Raw genomic sequence first — 27,396 nt, forward strand, 5'->3', positions numbered from 1 at the left:
TTCTCCTTCAAAAAAATTAAGAATCCTACTTTAAAAAAAGAGTAGCCAATAGCCACGTGGCATGTTTCTAAGCCCCCACCAGCTAATTTTCCCGCTCATTTTTTCTATCTGACATGCCTAAAATCCTCTTATTCTATTTTGCCCTAATTTGAATCTAATAAGTAAACGATTTATCCTTTCATATTCCAGCTATCTATACAAGATATCAGCTTCAATACCGAGATTCTTCGGTTGATTAGCAAAATCTCACTGATTTTACTCCTACCTATCCGTAAATCTAACCAAAAACATTAATCGGCCCATCTTTCTTCTCTATCTTTCTTCTTCGCCCTCTCTATCAATGGTTGTGTTGCGATGCGTCCATATCTAGAGCTTCTACACATTCCTTTTTTCCTATCCAAATACCTACTCCGCCCTTCCCTTCCATTTTCAAAGAATATTCAGAACGAAAAATCAGGGCTTCTATCTATTCATGAGAAACCTTAATCATTTCTCTAGCTCGGCCGCTTTACGATACAGATGCTTACATGTGGGGTTTTTGGTCAGGGTTTTTACAAAAGGGTGCCGCCAAAGACAAATTAGATAAGTCTCAAATCCAACGGGTCTTAATTTTTTTCCTCATTAATATTTCCCTTGTTTATTGGCTGGCTCGTCTGACAACCTGATTATCATCATCTAAATATATTCATCTAAATCTTCATATTCATTTTTATCGATATGTTAGCTCAATGAAACCATGTAATCTTTTATGAATTTCCTGTGTAATTTTCTCTCTTAAATACCTAAACTAACAAAAAAAATATGTGGCAGATATGTTGATTTGGGTCACACATGAATAACATTTTCTTTTTTATTTTGGTATCACATGAGGTTAAGAAGAGAGAAATACCAAAATCAATATCTAATTGGTTGTTGTTGAGTGTTTCGGTTCTAAGCCTCTTAAATGTGCCAAATGAGAAACCTTAAATTCAAAATCTTGTAAAAGATAAATCATCTTTGTGGAATCTGCCACTGAAGTAAGGTTCTAAGCCTCTAATGTTATACTAATTGTAACGTCCCAAAAATGAGACCCAAAAATTTCATTTTCAAATTAATAAAAACATTATCCCAAAACATCATCATAAATCCTAAGTGGAACAAATGTATCAATACATCATAGAATATCAGAGTCATCATGAAAATGCGGAACAATATCGTGTGTGCACTACAATCACCCCAAGCTCTTCCCCTTTGCACCAGAAGTGTCTGAAACATAAATTGAAAACCGTAAGCACGAAGTTTAGTGAGTTTCCCCCAAATACCACATACCACACATATCAAACATATAATGGGCCCCGCCTTAACTCGCATAACGGGCCCCACCCACTTATTATAACGGGCCTCTCCCTAACTCGCATAATGGGCGCTGCCCAATGAGTATAACGACCTCGCCCTAACTCGCACAACGGGCCCTGCCCGGCAAACATACAAGTATAACGAGTACTAGCATACAGAATACCCATTGGTCCCCGCCCTCTAAACATACAAACACATACACATGCAAGAGTCACGCAGACCTCTAGCATCCTAACATAAAAAACCATGGGTCGCATTGGTGCCTTCGAGCCGCTAAACATGGTGAGGACTCTCCTCAAGCTGCTGAATCATTAGAATAAATCTCTGGATGTTGGTCCGGTAAATCCACACTCTATCAATATCAACAATATCCAATTTATTAATTGGATCTCAACCCATAACCATAGGTCTAATCTATTGGCCCAGACCAAGGATCAATCCATTTACTAAGAGAGCCCAAACTCTAATTGACAATCCACGGCCCAATTATGGCCCAATCTCTCAAATTGGGCCCAAGACCCACCATGGGCCTAAAATGCAATGAAGCCCAACAAGCTAGTCCAAGTCTAACACAGAAGTCTGGTGGCCCAATAAGGCCCAAGCAATGGAAGCCTAAACAATGGCCCAATACCGAGAACGTCTAATCCAAGCCCATTTGATGAGTACGTGGGGCGTACTCAGCTCATACGCTAAGCGTACTCCTTTTGGGGTTAGTACGCCCAGCGTACTCCCCGGTGTGCCACCCCCACTCCATTAAGCACTTAAACGATTCAGCCCCTACTCCATACTCTCAGACCTTGTCTCAAAAGATGACTTAACACGTAAAGTTGGAAACTTTACGTGCATGTGTGGCTTAATGTGGCTCTAGAGCTCAAAAGAGCTTAACAAGAGTCTTAACACATGCATGAGTCAATACACACCATAAAGTTTGCATTTTTATGCATAAGGGGCCCTAAAATGTCCAGATCTAAAGGGTTAAGCTTCTAAAATGACCTTAGCTCACAAGGACCAATCAAAAGGGACCAAAATAGCCATAAAGAAACCCTAGAGTAGATCTATACAAGGAGTTGACAAGTTATGGACTTTATACCTCAAAAGTCACTAAATGATGATGTCAACTCTAGATCTCTAAGCTCTTCTCCGAAGAATAAGTCTTCAATCCCCTTCTACCACTTCAAAATACACAAACACACACCAAAATGCTTCACAAGAGCTCAAAAGCACCAAAACAAAGGGTAAGGGCGAGGTTAGGGTTTTCAAGATATGGAGGTTGTGTTAGATTAGGTGTCTAAGCCCATAACTATTTTGGTATGTACTTGAACCGATTATGAGCATGGTCCTTTTGGGTTGCCTTCACCATAGAAACTGATAGGATGAACTAAGGAGAAAGAGGATTAATTATGATTTATTAATATATTATGTGAATAATATATTAAAAGAGAAATCATATTGTTTAATTAATATTAGTCAAGAATTAATTAAGAATTAATTTTGTGGCTAAAAGAGATTAATTAAATAAAGGGGACTGATATTGCAATTATATGATAGTTACAAATTGGGCTATGGATTCCTAATGGAAAGGGCATTGGACGAAATCTATGGGAAGCCCATATGATTTTCGTCCAAGGGCTTCTAGAGCGACTCCATGGGTTGCTTAAAGCCTAAGCATAGAATTAGGGTTTCACCTGAAACCCTAGTAGCCCTCACAAGTATATAAAGACCCCTAAGGCTCCCAAAAACGTGGCTAACCTTCTAAGAGAAACCCTAGACGTTTTTGGTGCCTCCTCCTCCCTCTCCTAAGTCGTCTTGTTGCTAGTGGTGTTTGTGACTCCATTAGAGGTGCAACACTTGAGTCACTAAGCTTTCAGAAGTCAAGATCAAGAAGGTTTGTGATTGTTATTGCTACATAACAATCAAGGTAATTATTCTAACCCTAACCATATGTCAATTTCAGATTTGTATGCTAGTCAATTAGGGTTCATTGCTTTGGTATTCAATGTTGTATGTTTACTTAGGAAAACCTAGATCAAAGCAATTAGGGTTGCATGAACACCATAAGAATGATGTTATGCTCATAACCCATCAGTGGTATTAGAGCCTAGGTTGTTTTTCTAGTGAATAGATGCAAAAGTGTACCACCAAAGTTCAAGAAAATCGAAAATTTCACCTTCTGACAGGCAGACTCACCGAGTCCATGAATGGACTCGACGAGTAGGTCCTACTCGACGAGTTCCATTGTGGACTCAACGAGTCCAGGGCTCTGGTGCCGGGATTTTCGATTTTTCTGCCAGATTTTGTTGAGGATAATTGCCAAAACTCGTTTTTCTTGCCAAAATCCGATTTTTTAAAGTTTGGAATAGTTATCCTCATCAAAATTGATGGATTTGGTTAAATATGGATAATATAGGATTACTGTTAGTAAAATATTTAACCTAGTAATTTGTAAAAGTTTCAAATTGCACCCTATAAACTGAAAGTTTAAATTTGAACTTCAAAGTTTTAGTTTTTGAAATTTAAATAGTTAAACCCTAATGTTTTGAAAGGTTTCAAAATTTGCCCTCAAGTTTTGGAATTTAATTTTAATTAAAAAGTATTAATTTTGAAATATTAAATTCTAAAACCCTAAAGTTTTGAAAAGTTCAATTTACACCCTTATGGTTTATTAATTTAATTAAGAGTTTAATTAAAAGAGATAATTAATAAATCATAATTATATGGTTTAAGATTAATCAAATTAAAGGTCTAATTTATTAATAAGTTTAAACCACTTAGTATTTTAAAAGTATAAAATACACCTTATAATATATAACATTTAAAGGTTTAACATATTTTATATATATATAAGTAAAGAGTCAGTCTTACCGTTAGTAGGCCTCATTCACGAAGCTGATCTCTAAGGGGTGTTTAAGGAAATTGCCTATAAAATGGCGATTGAATTGGTATCCACTCTTACCCACCGCACTCTTGACTAGTGGAGGGTCGTTAGCCGAACGGGTAGGATAGGACACAACCTTCCATTATAAGTATAATGTAATGCAAGTAACTAAATCTTTTATAAATTCCCAAATCTTAGTTACTTTAGAAAAAAGGTGGAATTGTTGCTATTCCATGACATTACACTTTGTACCCTTGCCAAGACGTTAGTGGAGCGTATGTGGTTACCCGGCACACTAATTTGAGTCTAGCGAAGGGGGCAAAGGGTGACTCGATGTTTGTCATAGATCAATGGAGTGTGTGTGGCTAACCGGCACATTGATTAGGTGACTGCAACATTGGGGGCACCACGTATATTTGCATGGTTATCCACACCTTGTTTGTGATCCTCGGCATCCCAGTCACAAACTTGAAGGGCATAATCGAGATTAAACATGTCATTTAAAAGTTCAGTGAATCTCAAAATATCTAGGAGTTTCAATTCATTTAAAACCTAATTTTCAGTTTTCGTTTTTCATGGTGGAAATTGGTAAATCGTCATTTACCTACCTTCAAATGTTCTGCGATTTGGATTACGGCATCCATCTTCCAAATTGTAGAATATTGTGTTGGATCCTAGCCTCAATATTTCATTTGGGTGCTATATTGAGTATTTTGTCAACTAACTTGAATTTCTCCCGTTTTGTAGATGTCAAAATCTAACAACTATGGTCTTCCTGAATCCGTGGAAAAAGTTTTCCGCTTGAAGATGATGTTCCAGGATTGGATTGTGGAAATGGAAATCATTCTTCACTTCCTCCACCTCCTCCAATAATTCTCCCTGACTCACGTGCTCGAAGACTTGAAAAGTTCAAGGTCACTCAAGCCCTATTGGCAAAAGACACGAAGATGGAAAGTCTGTATGTGCTCATGTCTTGGATATGAAGTTACATATTGATAGATTAGGAATGTTGGGTGTCGATGTCTCAAGGAAGTTGGCTATTGACTTGGTTAATCAGTCACTTCCCGAATCATATAGTGAGTTCATTAGAGAGTACTATATGATGGACCACGACATGACCCTCATTGATTTGACTTATTTGCTTATTGCTGTTGAATCAACAATGATTTGGCGCACTGGTCGAGCAAATTTGTCTGGTAAATCAATATCCCAACCTTCTATGGGCAATGGCAAGATTGGAAGTCCAGAAAAGTTTTCTCTACGCAAGAGAAAGGCTGAGTCTGAGATAGTTCTGTGTACCATTCCAGAAGAATCCATATGTTTCTACTGCCAAAAGAGGGGGCATTGGTTACGAAGCTGCCCTGACTACCTGAGAGATCTAAGAGATGGGAGAGTCAAGATGTATGACTCTGCTTCAGGTAAAATCCACTATCTAACTCATTAAGTTTTCTATTTTAGATTCTTAATACATGATGTGATAAGATTACATTTTGATGTTTTGTAGGATCGAAGAAAAGAAAGGAAGCTTAAAGGAAGAAGTGAGCTGAGTCTGATCATGAAGAAATGGATTTCGATCGCATGATTCGATGATCGGATTTTTGAGCTGCTGCTTAGAGTTATGATAGATTGCTTAGGAATATGTAATAGCATAGTTTTCATTCGAATTTACGTTGTAAGGACAAGTTTTACGCACCTTTTTTATAAATAAAATAAATTTTGAGTATGTCTTATTTATATCTCCTTGCAATGTCATTTGTGAAAATTGATGCTTTTGCGTTTCTATTATAAGCAATATTAAGTGGATGTGATTCTTAGTTATGTTATATATGGTAGTGTCGTAATTTTCTAAGTAAGGAAAGATTCCCATCACCCAAGTTCCAATTGGACAGAAGCTTGGAATCGTATGATTTGAGTCATGTGATGTATGGAAATCTTGGTACTTAGAAAATTAAGATTAATTCCTTGTTCACATAAGTATGTGAGTCAAGTGAAAGACTAGGAGATCTAGATCTGGTACGCAATGTTGTTCACTGGTCGAGTCCACCACAAATAACAATAAGATTATTCGTCATGATTTACTAAAAGTCTAGTAAATGTGGTTATGCTTACAAGATTAAGTGTAATTCTGAATCATTGAAAAGTTTCAATGAATGGCAGAACGGATAAGAAGAATCAATTAGGCAGAAAGATAAAAGTTTCTCCAATCTGAAAAGATGGGAGAGTACTTTAGTATCATGTTTTATGACCGTCTTGTTGATTATGAAACCATATCACAATTGATCCTCTAAGGACACCTTAGTGTACTAGTATGGCTAAGAAGAGGAATCAGAAATTGTTGAAATGGTTAAATCAAAAGACGAATCATACTTCATTCCAAAATCAAGTCTTAGAGTCATACTCCAAGATTGTGACTTGAGTGACACATCTTAGGAAGTTTTAACACACTTATCAAATGTGGAGTAGAAAAATGTTTTTCTTACTCTTGCACGTTTGAAATTGGTAAGTTGTGATGTCTTGGATAGGACAAAGACCAACTAAAACCAATTGTTTGTAGTGTTTGTCTTGATAAAAATTCTCACTAACTCCTGAATATTTGTTTGTCAAGAAATGTTTCTTGACAAAAGAAACTTATATGTCAAAAGGTCAGTAGGAGTCTAAATGATCTTGAAAAGGTTCAAGAACTAATCAAGAGCAAACTTATTAAACACTAGCACACGACTTGAGGTTTGTAACCTATCATGTTGACATATTCCTGTTTCTGTGCCATTCCAGTTTAGTCAACTATGCATGTGAGTTCTATGAGTTCTCAATGGGTTGCATAGAGGCAAGGCACCCTGATCAATGGAAAGTACATTGATAGGTAGGGGTGAGCTGCTCAATAACTTGGAAGCAATGGTGGGACCCTTGATGGCAAGAAATTAAGAATGAACAAGTTCTGTCCATAAGAGTTTGGATTTGTCACAAACATTATCTTATGATTATGGTTATGACAAATTCACATGGATAAGAGCACATACACCATAAAATCTAAGTGTCATAAGGTTTCTCTCTGTTTCATGAAAATGATTGTGAGGAAACGCTTTCACTAAGAGAGATTTTAAGGAGATAGCAATTGTGATATTTGCATTCTCAAATTCGATTATGATTACAACATCCCTCTTCATAGTTCGAATTGTGAGATTTGGCAATTAGTTCGAACATTTAAGACTTATTGCTATAAGTTCTAAAATGGTTTAGACACACATATGAGCTATCTAAGGAAAGGTGTATGAGTTTGAGAAGCTTAGATAAAGGCTTATCGAATCATATCGTATTAGAAAAATTAACTTTGGAAGTCAATAAGTATTGATTTCTAGAAGTCCAACTGTTTTCTGAATACGTGTCAAAGCTAGTGGGAGCATAAATGTTATGCTGGTATGGATATAATTATCATGTTAGTGGGAGCATGATTATTATTTTAAGTGTTGCAAGTTAGCAATATTAATTATAGAAAACAAAAGTTTCACTTTGCAAAGTTGCAGGGGTTGAAAAGTTGTTCTGCTATAATTAAGGGAGAGAATATTATACTTCATGTCAAATCTAAAAGCTTAGATCGAGAAATTTTAATTAAATTTAGTCAAAGGAAAATATATGGATGTTATGTTGAAAAGGTTCAACTTAAAAGAATTCTATATATGGCAATATTATAGCAAGAAACTGGTAAAGTATCACGTTTTTCATTATGAATCGTGTCCCACACGCTTCGGGTATAGGATCGATTGCATATGTTGTAATATTCGACCGTTCTAAATTTTCCAAATGCCTAGGGCATTAAGAGGGAAAAAGGACTAGAACCAGATTTGACTAAAATAATTAAACGACTGTCAAGGACAATCTAAGGTTCGCCAAGGATTGGTCACTTGTGGGCAGTTGGAAGTATAGTAACGAATGGACCATAATGACATTATTATGATTAGATATGATTCTATTAATAATGAGTTGTCGTATGGCAAATATGGAAATGTTTCCATATTGGGAGTTGGATATCGAGAATCTATGTCTAGATTAGAAACTTTTATGCAAGAAGGATGTTCAAATGAATGTACTTTGAATATGAGACTTCACATCTATGGAATTGCCTTGTAACAATCTCCATTAGAGCACTTTGTAATATCATTGGCAAAGTCTTTGTAGCTTTGGTATTGTGACATTACAAAAGGTTCGTTGCATAAAATGTTAGAATCTAACATATTCTACTAGTGGCGAGAATTTTGTATTCTTACACTTATGACAAGGATTAGGAGTTGTGAAATGAGTATCATTGGAAATGTTTTCAATTGATCTATTTCACAAAGTATGGACCATAGGTAAATAGAGTGTGCATGCTTGGAGCATGGGACAACTGTTGTTATAATTCAAGTAATAAGTTGATTATCCGAAACATTATACAATGAATAATGTGTAATCAATATGGTGACTAAATAAAAGGTGTTTTATTTATACTCACAAGTTTGAGGCCATATTGGATTCGATTATTCTTGTGTTTCACTTTGCATGTTTTGACTTCCCGAATAATAAGATTATTCAAACTATACACAGTCGATAAATACTTTGGAAGTAGGTATTGATGCTAGACTGTTGTGAATTGGTTTGTAGACTGTCTAAAGTGTATTAGACATAGCAAAAGTTTGCTACAACGTTCATGAGTGCTTATGAATTAAGATTTGAGCATTGGATTAAACCCACGCTCACTTGAATCACTTCATGGATTTTATCACGAGTGATTAGTGAGACGATAATATCTTATATTCTTGAAACCGAGACGTCTGAGTTGTAGTTTACAAGTCGGTTGCATATTGATAATATGTAAACGCACCAGTAACTTGGTGTTATAAAACATATTGTTGTGTGTGATTTGATGAGTAGGTACAAGCGAGCATTTGAGTCAAAGTTTATCCGTTCCTTTTACCCAAAGTGGGATAAAAGCGATATTTGTGGGCCCCTCGATGATTTAATGATGACACCCTAAGCGCTTGGCCAAGCCTGGACTAAGTTGATGTGTTCAATTGTAGTCTGTTGTCAGTCGTCATAAATCGGAAATCGGGAAACAACACATGAACAGAGAGTATGATTAAATCCATGTCTTATTTCATACGATATCTAGAATGGAGGAATATATGATCCCTAATCTAAAGGACGCGTTACTGATAAGATCAGAGTTGACAGCGGCTTTTGAAAGCTACGATTGCTGATCAGGTTCTGAAGTCATATGCAAAATAGTTATTAGACTTATCCAAGTGGGAGACTGTTGGATTAGGTGTCTAAGCCCATAACTATTTTGGTATGTACTTGACCCGATTATGAGCATGGTCCTTTTGGGTTGCCTTCACCATAGCAATTGATAGGATGAACTAAGGAGAAAGAGGATTAATTATGATTTATTAATATATTATGTGAATAATATATTAAAAGAGAAATCATATTGTTTAATTAATATTAGTCAAGAATTAATTAAGAATTAATTTTGTAGCTAAGAGAGATTAATTAAATAAAGGGGACTGATATTGCAATTATATGATAGTTGCAAATTGGGCTATGGATTCCTAATGGAAAGGGCATTGGACGAAATCTATGGGAAGCCCATATGATTTTCGTCCAAGGGCTTTCTAGAGGGACTCCATGGGTTGCTTAAGGCCTAAGCATAGAATTAGGGTTTCACCTGAAACCCTAGCAGCCCTCACAAGTATATAAAGACCCCTAAGGCTCCAAAAAACGTGGCTAACCTTCTAAGAGAAACCCTAGACGTTTTCGGTTCCTCCTCCTCCCTCTCCTAAGTCGTCTTGTTGCTAGTGGTGTTTGTGACTCCATTAGAGGTGCAACACTTGAGGCACTAAGCTTTCAGAAGTCAAGATTAAGAAGGTTTGTGATTGTTATTGCTACATAACAATCAAGGTAATGATTCTAACCCTAATCATATGTCAATTTCAGATTTGTATGCTAGTCAATTAGGGTTCATTGCTTTGGTGTTCAATGTTGTATGTTTACTTAGAAAAACCTAGATCAAAGCAATTAGGGTTGCATGAACACCATAGGAATGATGTTATGCTCATAACCCATCAGGCTGGTCTAAAATGGTCAGGAGGTGAGTTTATGATCCTTAAATAAGGCACAAACCTAAATATTGGGGTTTGTCTCGGGCCTGCATACCCCCAGCGTACTCCACATACGCCCAACGTACGTGGGTGGAGTCCACGATTAAAACCTCGGGCTAGTATGCCCCGCGTACTAGCTCAAAGACCAAAATGCAAGGTTTTTAAAATAAAGAGGTTAAATGTGAAACTTACCAAAATTGAGTGTTACACTAATACTATTGTTTCTTCTTCCCTTTTGTTTATAGAAATGAACATTTCTTTTACTTTTTATATTAAATCAATAAAAGCAAGTTGATATTTATTCTTTTACTTTTTTTTCTAGTAAGATGCTCTTACACGAGTTAAGGTGTGATCATTAAAACCTACTTTGAATGTTTAATTCCATATACATTTTTTTGAATGTTACTTTAATTTTTTCCAATTTTCCTTTGCATGTTACTAGGTTAGAGATAAAACTTAAGGCTTGCTCATTTTTTCTTACCAATTTGTGAGTTTGGTTAGATTCATAAAACTAAAAAGAAAACATTTTTGTTATAGATTCAAGGTCTATGGAAGGTAGGAATTTAAAACATAACCAAGTTGTAGGAAGAAGCAAAGAAACTGAAACGTCCCAAAAATAAAACCATAATTTTTTTTTTCATTTTTAGATTAATAAAACATCAAACCATATCATTCTCATAAAACCAAAATTATCAAAATATATCGATACATCATCAATATCAGAGTAAATCACAAAATGCGGAATCGAGTGGTGTGTGCTCTGCAATCATCTCGAGCTCTTCCCTTTGGAACCAGAAGTACCTGAAACATAAACTGAAAACCGTAAGCACAAAGCTTATTGAGTTCCCCAAATACCACATATCATGCATACATAAATAAACATATAATGGGCCCCGCCCGACATCGAGCTCCGCTCGGTATATAGATCTGTCAGTCACTGGGCCCCACCTAGCATACATATAAACATAATAACATGTAAACACATAACACATGCAAGAATCACGAAGATACATAGCATACAAAATGGCTATCAGGCCCCCACCCGGTAAGCATATGAGTACATAACACATGCAAGAGTCACGCAGATATCTAGCATCCTAACATAACAAAATCATGGGCCGACATTGGTGCGTTCGACCTGCTAAACATGATGAGGAAACTCACATCGCACTGCTGAGTCTCACAGGAAAAATCTCTGACTGCTGGCCCGCTAAAATCCCTGTGCTATCAATCATAAAATAACATCCAATTAATAATTGGATCCCGACTCACACTAAGAGTCCAAATTAGGGTAAAAGACCTTTTTACCATTTCCCTAACTTGGCCCAAAGCCAAGGCCCAATCCAATTAACCAAAGGCCTAAAATCTACGGTGCAAACTCCAACAGCGGGTTCTCACGTCGTGACCAGACAATGGTCACGTCGTGAGGACCAACTTGACTCAGCCCCGGCTCAGCGAGTCAGCTCAACTTATCCAAAAAGATTCTAGTCCCCGTCACGTCCCGACCCACCCTTGAATCACGTCGTGACCTAATCCGGACAAAATAGACGGGATGGCCAACTTTCTCACGACACGACAGTCTTAAGCCTCACGTCGTGATATCTGAACAGGCCAACTTAAGACATTAAGCTCTTAATCCTTACAGCCATGACTTGGGACTTTCCATGGGGTCTTCCTTTACCCAAATGATGATAAAAATCGAGACTTTTCATTCATGCATGTCCAATGACTATGTTGAAGAGAATGAGTCAATGATCCATAAAGCTGCCAACTTTATGGACCCCATGCAAGCAATCCCACTCAAACATGCAAAAAGGAGCTTATAACTTAGATCTAGAATGAAATAGGTTGAAAGGTCGAAGCTTGATGATTTACAATGGTCCAAAAGATCCAAGAGATTGCAAGGTGAAAGCCAAAATGCCAAGAGGTTGCTCAACCAAGGTCTTCTTCCACTTCAAGTAACCAAAACCACCAAAGAATGCTTCAAGGATCTCCAAAAATGCTTAAAAGCTTCAAAAGGGTCGAGATTAGGGTTTTCCAAAGGCTTAGAGGGTGAGATAGGTTAAGGATGGATAACCTTAGCCTCTCATTCACTTAAATACCCGAATATTAGGGTTTTAGGTCATTAAGTCGCGCTCACGTCGTGAGACCTTATGCCTCACGTTGTGAGTTTCCAGAAACGCGGGTCAGCAGGTCAATGGTCCATCACGACATGATCCCCAAGATCTCACGTCGTGAGAACCCTCATAATGCAAATAAAATAATGAATTTAGTACCTTAGGGTTCCAGATGTTACAGAAACTAAAAGGATCAAGTTCTCAGTTTTCATATGAATCATGTCTTTGTAATTTTTTTTAGTTTTTCATCCATACATGCTTTTGTATGTGAAGGTAAAATTACAATCTGATACTTGTGTTGCTAAAGTGTTGGCTAACATGTACCTTATTTATAATAAACAAGGCAAAGTTTGGAGAAACGTTTTATTAGATTTTAGGATTAGTTGGTCAGTGGTTTACATGGATAGTTCAAAAATTTGTAAAACCAACTCAAACCAGAGACAGAGACATGCATTCTTTTCCAATTAATGCATCAGAAATATGGTAAATTTCGTTATGGATGATTAAAATATTATGGAATCATGTAAAACATTTTTGGGTAAAATGAGTTATGCATGCAAGAAAATAGCAATGTATTTTCATTTACAATGTTATAAAAGGAAAAAATAAAAATATGATGCTATAATAAACAAATATATGAATATACTTTCTGTTTCTTGTATTATAACAAGAAGGAGCTTCAGCTAATAGTAGAAAAAACTACTAGAGCTGAAATTCTATGAAACATATTTTGGAATTTTTGTGTGCTCTTTTTATGTGCTAACTTGTACTCTTCCATATCAAATGTTATGAATTAGGAAGCAAAGTAAAAGGAATATCGAAACAAGTTGCTGATGTGGAGGAAGTAGACCTCAAAGTTCAAGAATATGAAACATGTTTTATTTTTTCCAATTATCTTGCCTAATTTGGATGCATTAAGCTATTATAAGCTATTATTCTGAAAGTCTGGCATGTGGGTAGTGATTGGTATGATGGAATCAGGTAAGGAATAGAATGTTTTATTCCATTGGAACGTCGTTTCTTATGTTAGATGGTATTTATTTTTTTATCACCCAATCTTTCAAGCATGTGGGAATTTGCATGTATTTCCTTTTGTGACTTATAAATACAACTTTATATATATATATATATATATATATATATATATATATATATATATATATATATATATATATATATATATATATATATATATATATATTTCCTTACGACATAAATGCAACTTTATATTGGGATTATGCTTTATATATTTCCATGACTCGCTTATGGTAATTGTTGTCAAAATTTTGGGCGTTTGTGCTTTTGTTTTACTATGGAATTGATTAAGAGATTTTTGCAATTTTTTCCATTTACCCCTATACCAATAGTAAAAAAAAAATAAGTAAGAAAAATGCATTTTCTTTTAGTTTATCAAAATCATCATTTTATATTTGTTACATATATTTTATTATTTTAGCCTTTTTTTACATTTTGTAAATTAATATTTTTTTTGCAAATATTTTATTAGCCATTACAATTTTGAATTATAAATATTTTTTTTTCTCAAACATGGTTTCCATAGGTTTAAAGTTTAAACCTAGTTTATATGGATAAAAGAGTAGCTTAAAAATTAAAATTTATATAATTTGTGTTAAATTTTTAGTATCGGCTATTTGCAATAACAATAATCAAATAATCGTTATATTAATTGCAACACAAAAGGAGCCCTTCTTAATTATCCCGTCAAATCCTCGGAAAGATTATTCTATAACCCTTTTACTCTCTTCCCACCACTCGGTCCACTCCGACCACATCCACCAACCATGCCACCGCCAAAACTTCCTCCGCTACCCCCGCCACCACCGTTCTTCTGGGGTGAAACACCAGAGGAAGAATACTACAAATCCCAAGGCGTCCGGAACTCCAAATCCCACTTCGAAACCCCTAACGGCAAAATCTTCACTCAGTCATGGCTTCCATTAGACGAAGACCAACCAGTTAAGGCCGTCGTGTTTATGACCCACGGGTACGGATCCGACTCCAGCTGGTGTTTCCAGAAGATCTGCATCGCATATGCCAAGTGGGGATACGCCGTCTTCGCCGCCGACCTCCTTGGTCACGGCCGCTCCGACGGACTCCATGGATACATCGGAGACATGGATAAAGCAGCCGCGACTTCACTATCATACTTCGTTAGTGTTCGCCGGAGCGAACAGTACAGTAATCTCCCAGCCTTCCTTTTAGGGGAATCGATGGGCGGACTGATCACCATTCTTATGTACTTCCAGTCGGATCCGGACACATGGTCCGGCTTGATCTTGTCTTCCCCACTTTTAGTGATACCCGAAGGCATGATTCCCTCCAAGGTAAAATTTCAATTTCAGTTTCAATTTCAAATTGTAAATCATCCCATTTTTTTCCACAGATCCCAGATCTAGATCGATTGTTTAATTTGATTCACTGATCCAATTACAACTATGATGATTTCTTAATTAAAGTTACATTTAACGATGTACGGACTACTCTTCGGACTAGCGGATACGTGGGCTGCGATGCCGGATTCTCGTATGGTGGCGAAGGCGATCAAAGATGTTGAAAAACTGAAGATAATAGCGGTGAATCCAAAACGATATGCCGGAAAACCGAGGGTGGGGACAATGAGAGAGATTGTGAGGGTGACAAATTATGTGCAGAACAACTTTGAGAAGGTGAAGGTGCCATTTTTTGTTGCACACGGGACATCAGATGGGTTGGCGTGCCATACTGGTTCAGAGATGTTGTATGAGAAGGCTGTGACTGCTAAAGAGGATAAGACGTTGAAGCTTTATGAAGGAATGTATCATTCGTTGATTCAAGGGGAACCAGATGATGCTGTTGCTCTTGTGTTGGGGGATATGAAAGCTTGGATTGATGAGAAGGCTCAGAAGTTTGGGTCTAAATGTACTACTGATTAATGCTTTTCTTCTTGAAGATCCTTTTAATAAAACTGGTGTGTAGATGTTTTGTAGTTTGAATGTTGTATTTTCGGATAAGGATTTTACACTTGATGAAGGGATTTGAGATCTAGAGGCTACTTTATAGCCGGATTATTTGTTATAGAAATATAGAAAGAAGCTAGTATTACATTTTATGAAAACAAAGGATGGCAATAGCTTAAAATGATAAGTTTTTTTTTTTTGGTCTTTCTTTTTAATCAATAATTGTCTTGTGTCGTGTATTCTTGTAACTTTTTGTTTTAATTGAAAGCTAAATACGAAGATGATTCAAAAAGGGTGATACTAAATAAAGAGTAAATTACACCATTCGTCCATCGTCGAAGTGTCAAATTGCACGTTTAGTCCCTATTTTTAAAAATTAACTCGGATCGTCCATATAATGCTTTTTTCTCACTCGGACCGTCCCTGACCAACATAAAATGATTATTTTACCCTTTATGTTTCTTTATATATATATATATATATATTTTGATTTGTTTATTATTAACAATTTAAAACAAAAATCAAAAAGTAAAGAAAAACAAAAAATGGGCCCACCACCACAAACATTTATCATCTACCCTAACCCCACCCACACCCTTTAACCCTTCATCAATTTATCTTCTACTGTCGGACCACCACGCAACATCGTCGGACCACCACACACCACCGTCGACCTCCACCTCTTTTTCTGTCAAAAACATTGTCGATGACCCTTCTTCCCCCGTTCTTCTTCCCACATGTCCTTAAACCATAATAATCTTCTCAACTAATGCGATATAGAGAAAGAGAGATGGAGATGAAGCCACCATCGCCACCTGTTCACAGATTTACTCTCCAAGTGGTGGTTTTTGAAGGTGGCTTCATATTCTTCATCTAATATATCCGGTGGTAACCCAAAAAATTCGGTGGTAACCCACTAGATCCAATGACAATGAGTTTTTTTTGCAGGTGGAGATAAAGGCATACAGGTGGTGGATGGTGGTTGTGGCGAAACCCTAACCGACGGAGGCTTGGAAGTGACGATTACTTGCAGATCTGCGACAATGTTTTAGTGATAATGTAGATCTGAGGCGACGTTTAGTGGTGATAGAGGGGAAGGAGACCAGAGGCGATGTCGCCGACATCCAGTGTGGTGATAGGGGCGAAGGATGACAGAGAGGAAGGTCGACGACGGCGTTGGCTAGCTAGGGTTTTGTGTTGCTGTCGGATGTGGGTGAGAAATAAGAAGATGGTGCTGGGTGTAGTGGGTTCCAAGTACCGGCGATGCATTGAGGGTGGTGGAGCACCGACGGCGATCTCACCGAAGATGGTGAAGAGGAACATGAAAGTGAGAATATGCGGTTGGTTCTTGAAAGAAAAGAGGAAGAAGAGGATGAGGGTGGGGCCCATTTATTTAATGTTGTTTTAAAATTATAATTATTAATAATAACAATCTAAAAATAAATCAAATATAAAAGAATAAGGGTGAAATAGACTTTTTATGTCTGGTAAATGATTTAAGGGACCAAGCGTGTAATTTTTAACGATACAAGGGACGATCCGAGTTAATTTTTGAAAATAGGGACTAAACGTGCAATTTGACACTTGAACGAGGGACGAATCGTGTAATTTATTCCTAAATAAACGATTTTTTTATGGAATCATTGTAGTTGACAAAAGTAATTACAAAAATAAGGGTATTTAAAATTTTATTACGAAGTAATTGTGGTTTTTATTTATATAAAAAAAATCCTACCCGTTTTCTTCTCAGTCGTCTCTACACGTCGTTCCTCCTCGTTACCCACTCATTGCCGAAACCGCTTGTATCCGTGCTGTGCCGGTAAAACCTTTATCCTTATGATCGCTTCTGTTGATTTTTTTATTCCATATTTGATTGTATGCTAATGTATTTTTCTGCATCACTTTCAGTATACTACTGTGGATTTTCAAGGCTCCATGCCTTTGGATTTATTTATTTGATTCATATTTGTGTTTGCTACTTGCGTCACTTTTTCTTGGCAACGAACACATTGATCTCATGCTAACGCGTCTTGTATTAATCTTTTACTTCATGGTATAGGTTTATATAACGCAATATATTTTGTATATTAATATGTTTGTTTTATTAATTGAAATAATATTACATGCAGTGTTGCAAACATCAGCCTAATCGGCCGCTTAATCGGAATCGGGTAGGGGCCGAGGTGCCTAATTATGAATTGGTCAAATTCGGTCAAAATCAGTAAAAAAATCGCTAAAATTCAGTCAAAATCGGCTCCAATTCGGAATCTGAAAAAATCGGTAAAAATCAGATAAAATCGGAAAACTTCAAAATTTTCGACTTTTTTTTAGAAAAAAAAAACTATAATTATTATTGATAGTCATCTATTTTGTTATAATTTTTAATAAACTTGTTATATTTGTTATATATAAAATTTTCCTAAAATTATTTTCATATAATTTATCTAATCCGAGTACTCTCCACCTAGACCGAATACTCACCAGGCGCTAGTTGACCGCCTAGGAACGCCCAAGGAGTTTTGCAACATTGATTACATGTTTATTCAAATATTTTTATCGATATGGGATTGAAATTTACTACATTGTTATGCTATCGAGATGGAAAATTTGTGACAAAGAAGAACATATAACTTACCAGAAGTCTCGAGTATAACTATTAAGGTTTAATGCGGAATAAAATTCAATGAATGTTTTGAAATTAAGAGTTAAAATGAAAGGAAAGAAGTCATCTTTACTCCACAAGATTATGGTCCGATGGACATTTAAGGATTGAAAAAACTAATCTTTGTTGAATTTGTTGTTGAATGTGTGGACTGGTCAAAATCGAAAGACATGTCCTTCTAGGTTTAGAAAAAAGCGTGCGCTGATACAAAGTGTTCATTTGAGTATGATTTGTTAAAGTTTTTGGTGTTTTATGATAAATTTACCCTTTTATATTCACAATGCTCAAGTTTTTTGTGATTTATGTTGCACTTATTCAGATTATGTTGATGGATGTATGATTATGTAAACTTTTGTGCAAGTTTCATATTATTTATCTGTTTATGTTAATCTTATTTATTTATTTATTTATTTATTTATTATTATTATTATTATTATTATTATTATTATTATTATTATTATTATTATTATTATTATTATTTGTATCTGTAACTTTATAAAACTTATACGTTAAATACTATTTTTGTAAACAATGAATTCTTAAAACAAAACCAAAAGAAAAAAAATTATTGTTTATTGCAATATGATTTATTTATTAACTATTTCAAATAAAAATTGTTATCAAAAATTGATGAGTTATCGTGGTCTGGAAATATATAAGAAAGTAGTAGAATACTATTTTATATGAAATAAAAATATTTTAAATCAAAAGATTAAAAAAAACACATTAAAAACCACTAAAAAGATAAATAAAAAAAAAACAAAAAAAAAACACTATGTTTAGATAATTAATTTTAAACTACAATGAGTTGGTAATTATTTTCCAAAAGCAACTATGGATTAGTACAAAACTCTAGCCTATTATTTTATATCTAGTTTTTTGTTCCAAAAACAATATAATTTCAACTAATAAAAACAATTGAATAACTAAGCAGGGTGTTTATATGCTAAAATATGGTGTTTTTTTAGCCAACCTTAAAAAAAAACCCGTCAATTCACCGTTTTGTGGTACATAGTCTGTTTAATGATAAATAAATAAATTTAATTAAACTAAGAGAAAAAAAAGACAATGGCAAAAACTAGAGTGTGTTATACATGTGTCGCAGCCCAACGACATCTAATGTAGGGCGGTGGCCGGTCCAAAGATATAGTGGGCTCAAGGCGAAAAAAATTTGGCACCTCAAAGTCATAAATATAATAAAAATTAAATCGAAAATAGACACTGTTATAAATTCACAAAGATCATTAATAATATTAAAAAAACACAAATATGACAACATTACAAAAACAACTAATTTATATATATATATATATATATATATATATATATATATATATATATATATATATATATACACACACACTCTAGGATCTTTGGGGCCCCTAGAGACATGGGCCCTGGACGTGTTGCCCATTGTCTAGGCTGGGCGTGCATGCCACCCAAAAGAATATGAAGGGAGTCGCGATCCAAAAGTTACTATGAAATGCATCATTGAGATTACTCGAACTCTTAGGGCCAGCGGCTGTAGAGATGGTCAAAGGGTTTTGTACGCTTCTCAAATACTAAAAGTCAATCCATTGCTTGGTCAGAGACAGTGTGCCAGACACTTGGGGATAATGTAGAGGCAATAATGACTTGAGATGAATTTGTGAAACGCATAAATGCATAATATTGTGTTAACCGTGATGTGGAAAAGCTGGTTGACGAGTTCTTTGGTTTGCAAAAAGGAAATTTATCAGTTGATGAGTATACCAAAAAGTTCACAGACATGTTTTTGGGAGACACACTCCCAAAGGAAAAGAGTCGTGTAAGTCGTTATGTGAAAGGTTTACCTGTTGATTATCAAGTTGAAGTGAAAAAGGTGAACACTTTTGTGACACCTATTTTCATAATAGGTATTAATATGTGAGAATAAGAAAGAATTAGAGGAAGAAAGTGATAGAACATTATGAGATGATTATGTGGATATAAAGTTCGTCAAAAACAGAGTTCGTATGAGAAAGTTATGGTCGTTTGAAGTTGAGATGAAAGTACGTTGCTATTTCTAGAAAGTAAACGAAAGTCAAAGTCAAACGGTCAACTCTCGAGTCACCATGACGTGGTGGCATACTCACCACGACACGGTGATGAATTGAGTCATGAGGACACGTGTTAGTTAGAGAGCGACATGTGGCGAGCGGTGGACACGTGGCAAAAAATAGAGTATCCTCATCACCACGACATGGCGCGTCCAGATATATAAATAGGATCCATTTGTGTCGTTGTAAGGCTCTTGGCACATGCGGTCGGGGGAGCGGCTCAGGAGGTGTTCCCAAAGGCTTATAACCGAAGAGTCATATTGGTGTGTGGGGGATACGAGGGTTGAATTACGAGATTAGCCAAGGTATCTTTTATCCTGTTATTACATAATTACATGTATGCGTAATATTTCGTAGAGGGTTGTTAGAATCGAATCACGAGTATGTGTTATGAGATTTCATGATATGGTGCTATTACGAACCCAGCGAATTGTTAATTGTTAATTATTAATCTGGTCATTACGGGTTAAATACCCTAATTTACCGAGATTTGTTGATTGGGTTAACGGCTTACAGGGTTGAGTCGTTAGGTGATTATATTTGAAATTTGAGTAACCGGTGAAAATTGGTTACCGATTCTCAAATAATTTATCATTGTAGTTGATACAGTGATAAGATTAGACAAGTTCTAATGAACTTGATATATTGTTTAAATAGGGTTGGACAAGTGATGAATTGGAAAACAACGTTGAGTTGGAGGCCAGAATATTAGTTAATCTTCACTAACTAACCAAGTGAGTAACCTTACCTCTTTTTGGATTAATGATATCTAGATATCTGAAAACTATTGTACATATTCAGAGTTGAATATAATATTTGAATTGTCATTTATTAATATCGTATGAGTTCGGTATTTATGATAATTAAGAAATTTAGCTGCCTAATTCTATATGAGTCATTAAATAGAATAATTGAGAATTATAGCTCTTCATTACTATTTGAGTAAATATATGAGAATAATTGAGATATACTGTGAAGTATAATATTCATAATGAGTACATTCGAAATATAAATAGAGTATTAAAAGATGAATTAATAAACGACTATGATTGAGACATATAGTTGTATATTACTATAGGAGATACAGAGTGAGTATTATTGAGATAAATAATTGATTATTGTCATACGAGTTAATGAGTTAGTATAGTTGAGATATTGAGAGAGTGAGAAGGAGACATAAAGGGAGAGATATTGAGAGAGATAGAGAGAGAAGGGGAAGGATACATAGAGAGGGAGAGAGAGATAGAAAAAGAGGGAGATGGATATATATATATATATATATATATATATATATATATATATATATATATATATATATATATATATATAGAGAGAGAGAGAGAGAGAGAGAGTAATGGAGAAGAAAAGTATATAGACAGAGAGCGATAGAGTGTGAGTATAAAGATAAGGAAAGATATTGTATAGGTATAGCGATATATATATATATATATATATATATATATATATATATATATATATATATATATATATATATATATATAGAGAGAGAGAGAGAGGGGGGAGAGAGAGAGAGAGAGAATGTAAATAAGTATATAAATAGTAGAGAAATAGAGATGGAGTAGAGAAAAAGAATATGATGAATTGAGTAATGAGTAAATGTAAACTTTAATAAGTAAATGAGTTTCGAGAAACAATACACGGATGAGTGGTGCATTCTTATATCATAATAATTATGTGTGTCATTGTTAAGGATTACTCACTAAGCTCTTTATAGCTTATCATTTTTTATATGTGTTTTTTAGGTAACTTTATTTAAGGAGTAATGAATGAAGAAAAGAGAGCGTGATACCCAGCTTGGATCATTGTATTTTATTTTCTTTGAACTGATCATGTTGATAAACTTTTGTACTGAATTTTTAATGTCAGCGTACACCAATGTGTTTTATTAAATAAAAGTGAAATTTTTGGGCGTGTCTTGTGTTAAAAAGTCGGGTGTTACAACTTTGTAAGATGCAATTAAATGTGGAAGATATGATAAATCGTAAGGCGTCAGAACAAAAAATAAGTGGGTGAAAGGAGTTTGTATAGTGAATCTTCCAATCCAAATAAGAAAGTTAGTTTTTCAACTGGTGGTTCGAAACCTGAAGAAGTTCCAAAGCGTAAGAAGTGTGGAAACTTTTATCGTGGTGAATGTGGAGGTTTTAGTATTGAGTGTTTTAGGTGTGGCAAAAAAGGTCACAAAGCGGTGGATTGTGAAATTAAAGATTTGAAAGATGTCGAATGTTATTTATTCCATGAAAAATGACATTATAGTAACAAATGTCCAAAGAGGAAACTTGATGTTGTGACTCGTACAACAAGCAAGAAAGAGGAACCTACAAAAATCAAAGCACGTGTGTTTCGAATTTCTTTGGAAGATGCATGTGGGACACATGATGTGGTGTCAGGTATTTTACTTATAAATTCATTGACTGCAAGTATCATGTTTGATTATGGTGAAAATTATTCGTTTGTGTATTATAAATTTCAAAAGAAATTAAATGTTCCCTTTGAACCTTTAAGTGAAGAAGTTGAAACAGAGTAGCTACTGGGAACATGTCAGTGTACAAAATATATATAGAAAGTGTCTTATTGAGATAGACGGGGAAATTTTGATATTGATTTACTACCGATTGATAAAGTCAGTAAAGTCGATAGCCAACATAAAAGTCTTTATTGACGGAGAAAGAAACCTGAGAATGCAAAGCTTAATTACTGCAATAAAAGCTCGAAAATGTGTGATAAAAGGTTGTGAATTGTTCACAACCTATCTTCTAGACTCCATGAAAGAAAATATGAAACTAGAAGATATAAAAGTAGTGCGAGACTTTCTAGAAGTTTTCCCTGATGATTTACATGGATTGCCACCCGAACGTCAAGTAGATATTTGAATTGATCTAGTTGATGGGTTTTGAGCATTCTAACACTCCTATGGTGTGTATGCAACCCTATGTGCCTTGGATCTATGTTTTCACTATTATACATGAAAATATACAAAATTCCAAAGCATCATCCTAACTAGCATATTATGGAGCAATTATACTACAAGAGTCTAGTTAGATGACAAACCTTTTGATGAATCTTGAAGTCTTGAACCTTTAAGAGCTTAGCCCCAATAGTGTGGAAGCCTCAAATGGAATCACAAATCACAAAAACAACTTGGAAAGCTTGAGAGAATAGTGTACACTTGTTCAAAATAGGCTATGCCCTCTTTCTTCACACTCTAATGCAAATTTCAAGTGTCAATGACCTCTTTATATAGTATGGTGGATTAGGTTTACATCCATGTAAAACCTAATACCCATGACCTTTCATTTACATAGGATCCATGGGTTAAATGCTCCATGGACTATCCATGCAAGCTTAGCCCATCCTAAATAATTATTGGCCCATTCTATATATATATATATATATATATATATATATATATATATATATATATATATATATATATATATATATATATATATATATATATATATATATATATATATATAAGAGTCCATATTTAATTAGTCTCCTTTTGATCACATAATTAATTCCAAATTAATTTTTGACCAATACTAATTAAATAATATTATTTCATATTAATATATTATAACTTATAATATATTAATAAACCATAAACATACTATTTTCAAAAGACTATCCATACAAATTGTTCCGGTAAAGTGTAACCCAAATGGACCATGCTACTCTCGGGTCGAGTACATACCAATAATAGTTATGGGCTTAGACATCTAATCCAATAGTCTTCCACTTGGATAAGTCTAAAACTATTATTCAAGTATGACTATAAGATCCCGACTAGCAATCGTAGCTCTTAAAGCCGCTGCCGAACTCTGACCTAGTCAAATGACGTGTCCATTAGATAAGGGATCATATATTCCTCCATTCTAGATATCATATGGACCGAGACATGGATTATAATCATTCTCTCTGTCCATTTGTTGTTTCCCGATTTCCGATTTATGACGACTGACTAATTGAACAAATCAAATCAGTCCAGGCTTGGCCAAGCACTTAGGGGTGTCATCACTAAATCATCGAGGGGCCCACAGATATCGCTTTTATCCCTCCAAGGGTAAAAGGAACGGATTAACTTCGACCCAAATGTTTACTTGTACTTACTCATCAAATCACACACAACGATATGTTTTATAACAACCAAGTTACTGGTTGCGTTTACATATGTCAATGTGCAACCAACTCGCAACTACAACTCACACGTCTCCATTTAAAGAATATAAGATATTATCGTCCCATGATTCACTCGTGATAAAATCCATGAAGTGATTCAAATGAGCGTGGGTTTAATCTAATACTCGAATCTCATTCCAGGAGCACTCATGAATGTTGCAGCAACTTTTGCTATGTCTAAACACTTTAGACATCTACAAGCCCAATTCATGACAGTCTTGATTCATACCTACTTCCAAAGTATGATTGACTGTGGAGAGTTTGAATAACCTAGTTATTCGGGAAGTCAAAACATGCAAAGTGAAACACAAGAATAATCGAATCCAATATGGTCTCAGAACTTATGAATATAAATAAAACACATTTTATTTATCACCATATTGGTTACACGTTATTCATTGTATAATGTTTCGATTTATCAACTTAACACTTGAATTTAAAACAATAGTTGTCCCATGCTCCAAGCATGCACACTATGTTTTCTAAACAATAGTTATGCCATACTCCAAGTATGCACAGTATGTTTGTCTATGATCCTTACTATGTGAAATACATTAATTGAACATGATTCCAATGATGCTCATTTCACAATCCCAAATCCTTAATGCAAGTGTAAGAATTCCAAATTCTTGTCGCTGCTAGGAAGTGTTATATTCTAAACTATCATGCAATGATTCTTTTGTAATGTCTAGGTACCAAAAGTCACATAGACTTGACCAATTACAAAATATTCCTTTGGAGATTGTTACAAGACAATTCCATGGAAATGAAGTCTCGAATTCAAAGTACATTCCTTTAAACATCCTTCTTGCATAAAAGTTTCTAACTTTCTCATCTATTCTTCAACCCCCCCAATATGGAAACATTCCACATTTGCCATACGACAATTCATTATTAATAGACTCCTGTCTATTCATAATAATGTCAATATGGTCATTCCATTACCATACTTCCAACTTTCCTTAAGCGATCAATCTTTGGCGAACCTTAGATTGTCCTTAACAGTTGCTCAACCACTTTAGTCATAACCGATTCTAGTCCTTTTTGGCTTTTTCCCTCTTAATGCCCTAGGCATTTGGAAAAATTTAGAACATGAGAATATTATATTATTTGCCATGTTCTCAAAATTCGAATTATGAAAAGGGATGCCGTAATCATATTCAAAATTTGAGAACGCAATTAACACATCCATATATAGAATTTCCTTATGTTGAACCATTCCAACATAACATTCATATATATATTTGACTAAATGTGATTAAAATCTCAATCTAAGCTTTTAGAATTGAAATGAAGTATGAATTCCTCTCCCTTAATTATAGCAAAAACAACTTTTTCAACCCCTGCAACTTCACGAATTGAAACTTTTTGTTTTCTATAATTAACATTGCTAACTTGAAATATTTACCATAATTAATTATGCTCCCACTAGCATAATAATTATTATCTTATTAGCATAACACTTATGCTCCCACTAGCTTTGACATGTATTCAGAAATCAGCTGGACTTCTAGAAATCGACACTTTGTTGACTTTCTTACCAAAGTTCAGATTTCTGATACTAGATGCTTCGATAAGACTTTATCTAAGCTTCTTAAACTCATATACCTTCCCTTAGATAGCTCACATGTGTGTCTAAACAATTTAAGAACTATGAAGAGGTATGTCGTAATCATAGTCTCATTTGTTTAGACCTTTGCCATTTCTCACAAGTCCATGTTAGTGTGCCGGTTAACCACACACGCTCCACTAACGACTTTGAGAATGCAAATATCACAATTGCTATCTACTTAAAATCTTCTTTGTGAAAGCGTTTCCTCACCATCATTTTCATGAATCGAAGAGAAACCTTATAACACTTAGATTTTATGGTGTATGTGTTCCTATCCATGTGAATTTGTCAAGACCATAATTACAAGACAATGTTAGTGACAAATTCAAACTCATATGGACTGAACTTGTTCAATCTTAATTTTTTGCCACCTGGCAGCACAAGGGCCTACCATTGCTTCCAGGTTGTTATGCAACCAATTGAGAACTCTCAGAACTCACATGCATAGTCAACTTTAACTGGAATGGGCACAGAAACAAGAATTATGTCAGCACGATAGGTTATAAACCTCAAGTCGTGTGCTAGTGTTTAACAATAGGTTTATTCTTGATTAGTTCTTGAAACTTGTCAAGATCTTTAAGACTCCTACTGACCTCTTGACATATATGATTCACTTTGTCAAGGAACATTGCTTGACAAATAAATATTCAAGAGTTAGTGCGGACTTTTATCAAGACAAACACTTCACACAATTGGCCTTAGTTGATCTTTGTTTTATCCAAAACATCACAACTTACCAAATTCAAATGTACAAGAGTAGAAAACATTTTACTCTACATTTGACAAGTGTTATAAACCTTCTTTAAGATATGTCACTCACGTTACAATCTTGGAGTATGACTCTAAGAATTGTTTTGGAACGAAGTATGACTCATCTTCTTGATTTAACCACTTCAACAATTCATGACTCCTCTTCTTAGCCATAAGAATGCACTAAGATGTCCTTAGAGGCTCAATTGTGATATGGTTTCATAATCATTAAGATGATCATGATAGTAAAGTACTCTCCCATCTTTTCAGATTTGAGAAACTTTTATCTTTCTGCCTAGTTTGATTCTTCTCATTCGTTCTGCCATACATTGAAACTTTTCCAATGCTTCAGAATTACACTTAAACTTGTAAGTATAACCATATTTACTAAACTTTAGTAAATCATGACGAATAGCCTTATCGTTATTTGTGGTGGACCTGATCAGTGCACAGCCAAGTGTACCCGGTCTCCTAGTCCTTCACTTGACTCACATATACATGTGAACAAGGAATTAGTCTTAATTTTCCAAAGATGAAAATTCTCATTCATCATACAATACAACTTGCATGATTCCAAGTTTCAGTCCAATTGAAACTTGGGTGATGAGAATCTTTCCTTATTTGGTAAATTTAGACACTACCACAAGTGGAAGAATCAAATTCATATTTTCAATATTGC

At 35.0% G+C, this 27,396-nt stretch overlaps 1 protein-coding gene across 1 annotated transcript; it reads left to right on the plus strand.

Annotated features, from left to right (window-relative positions):
- Positions 1-14,160: 14,160 nt before the first annotated feature.
- LOC145116633 (caffeoylshikimate esterase-like) lies at positions 14,161-15,619 on the plus strand. The gene is made up of 2 exons (XM_079052952.1): positions 14,161-14,803; positions 14,936-15,619. Exons 1-2 carry the CDS (start codon positions 14,261-14,263, stop codon positions 15,389-15,391), a joined length of 999 nt encoding a protein of 332 aa, XP_078909078.1. The 5' UTR covers positions 14,161-14,260; the 3' UTR covers positions 15,392-15,619.
- The last annotated feature ends 11,777 nt before the right edge of the window (positions 15,620-27,396 follow it).

The sequence above is a fragment of the Lactuca virosa genome, chromosome 5 (genome assembly GCF_052849685.1).
Source record: "Lactuca virosa cultivar CGN04683 chromosome 5, Lactuca_virosa_CGN04683_v6, whole genome shotgun sequence".
NCBI classification, from domain to species: Eukaryota; Viridiplantae; Streptophyta; class Magnoliopsida; order Asterales; family Asteraceae; genus Lactuca; species Lactuca virosa.

Bases quoted from the DNA above. Each gene is read 5' to 3' on its own strand.
- LOC145116633 (XM_079052952.1), top strand. From the start codon at position 14,261: ATGCCACCGCCAAAACTTCCTCCGCTACCCCCGCCACCACCGTTCTTC. The intron at 14,804-14,935 runs GTAAAATTTCAA...TCTTAATTAAAG, and splicing joins AAGGCATGATTCCCTCCAAG to TTACATTTAACGATGTACGG.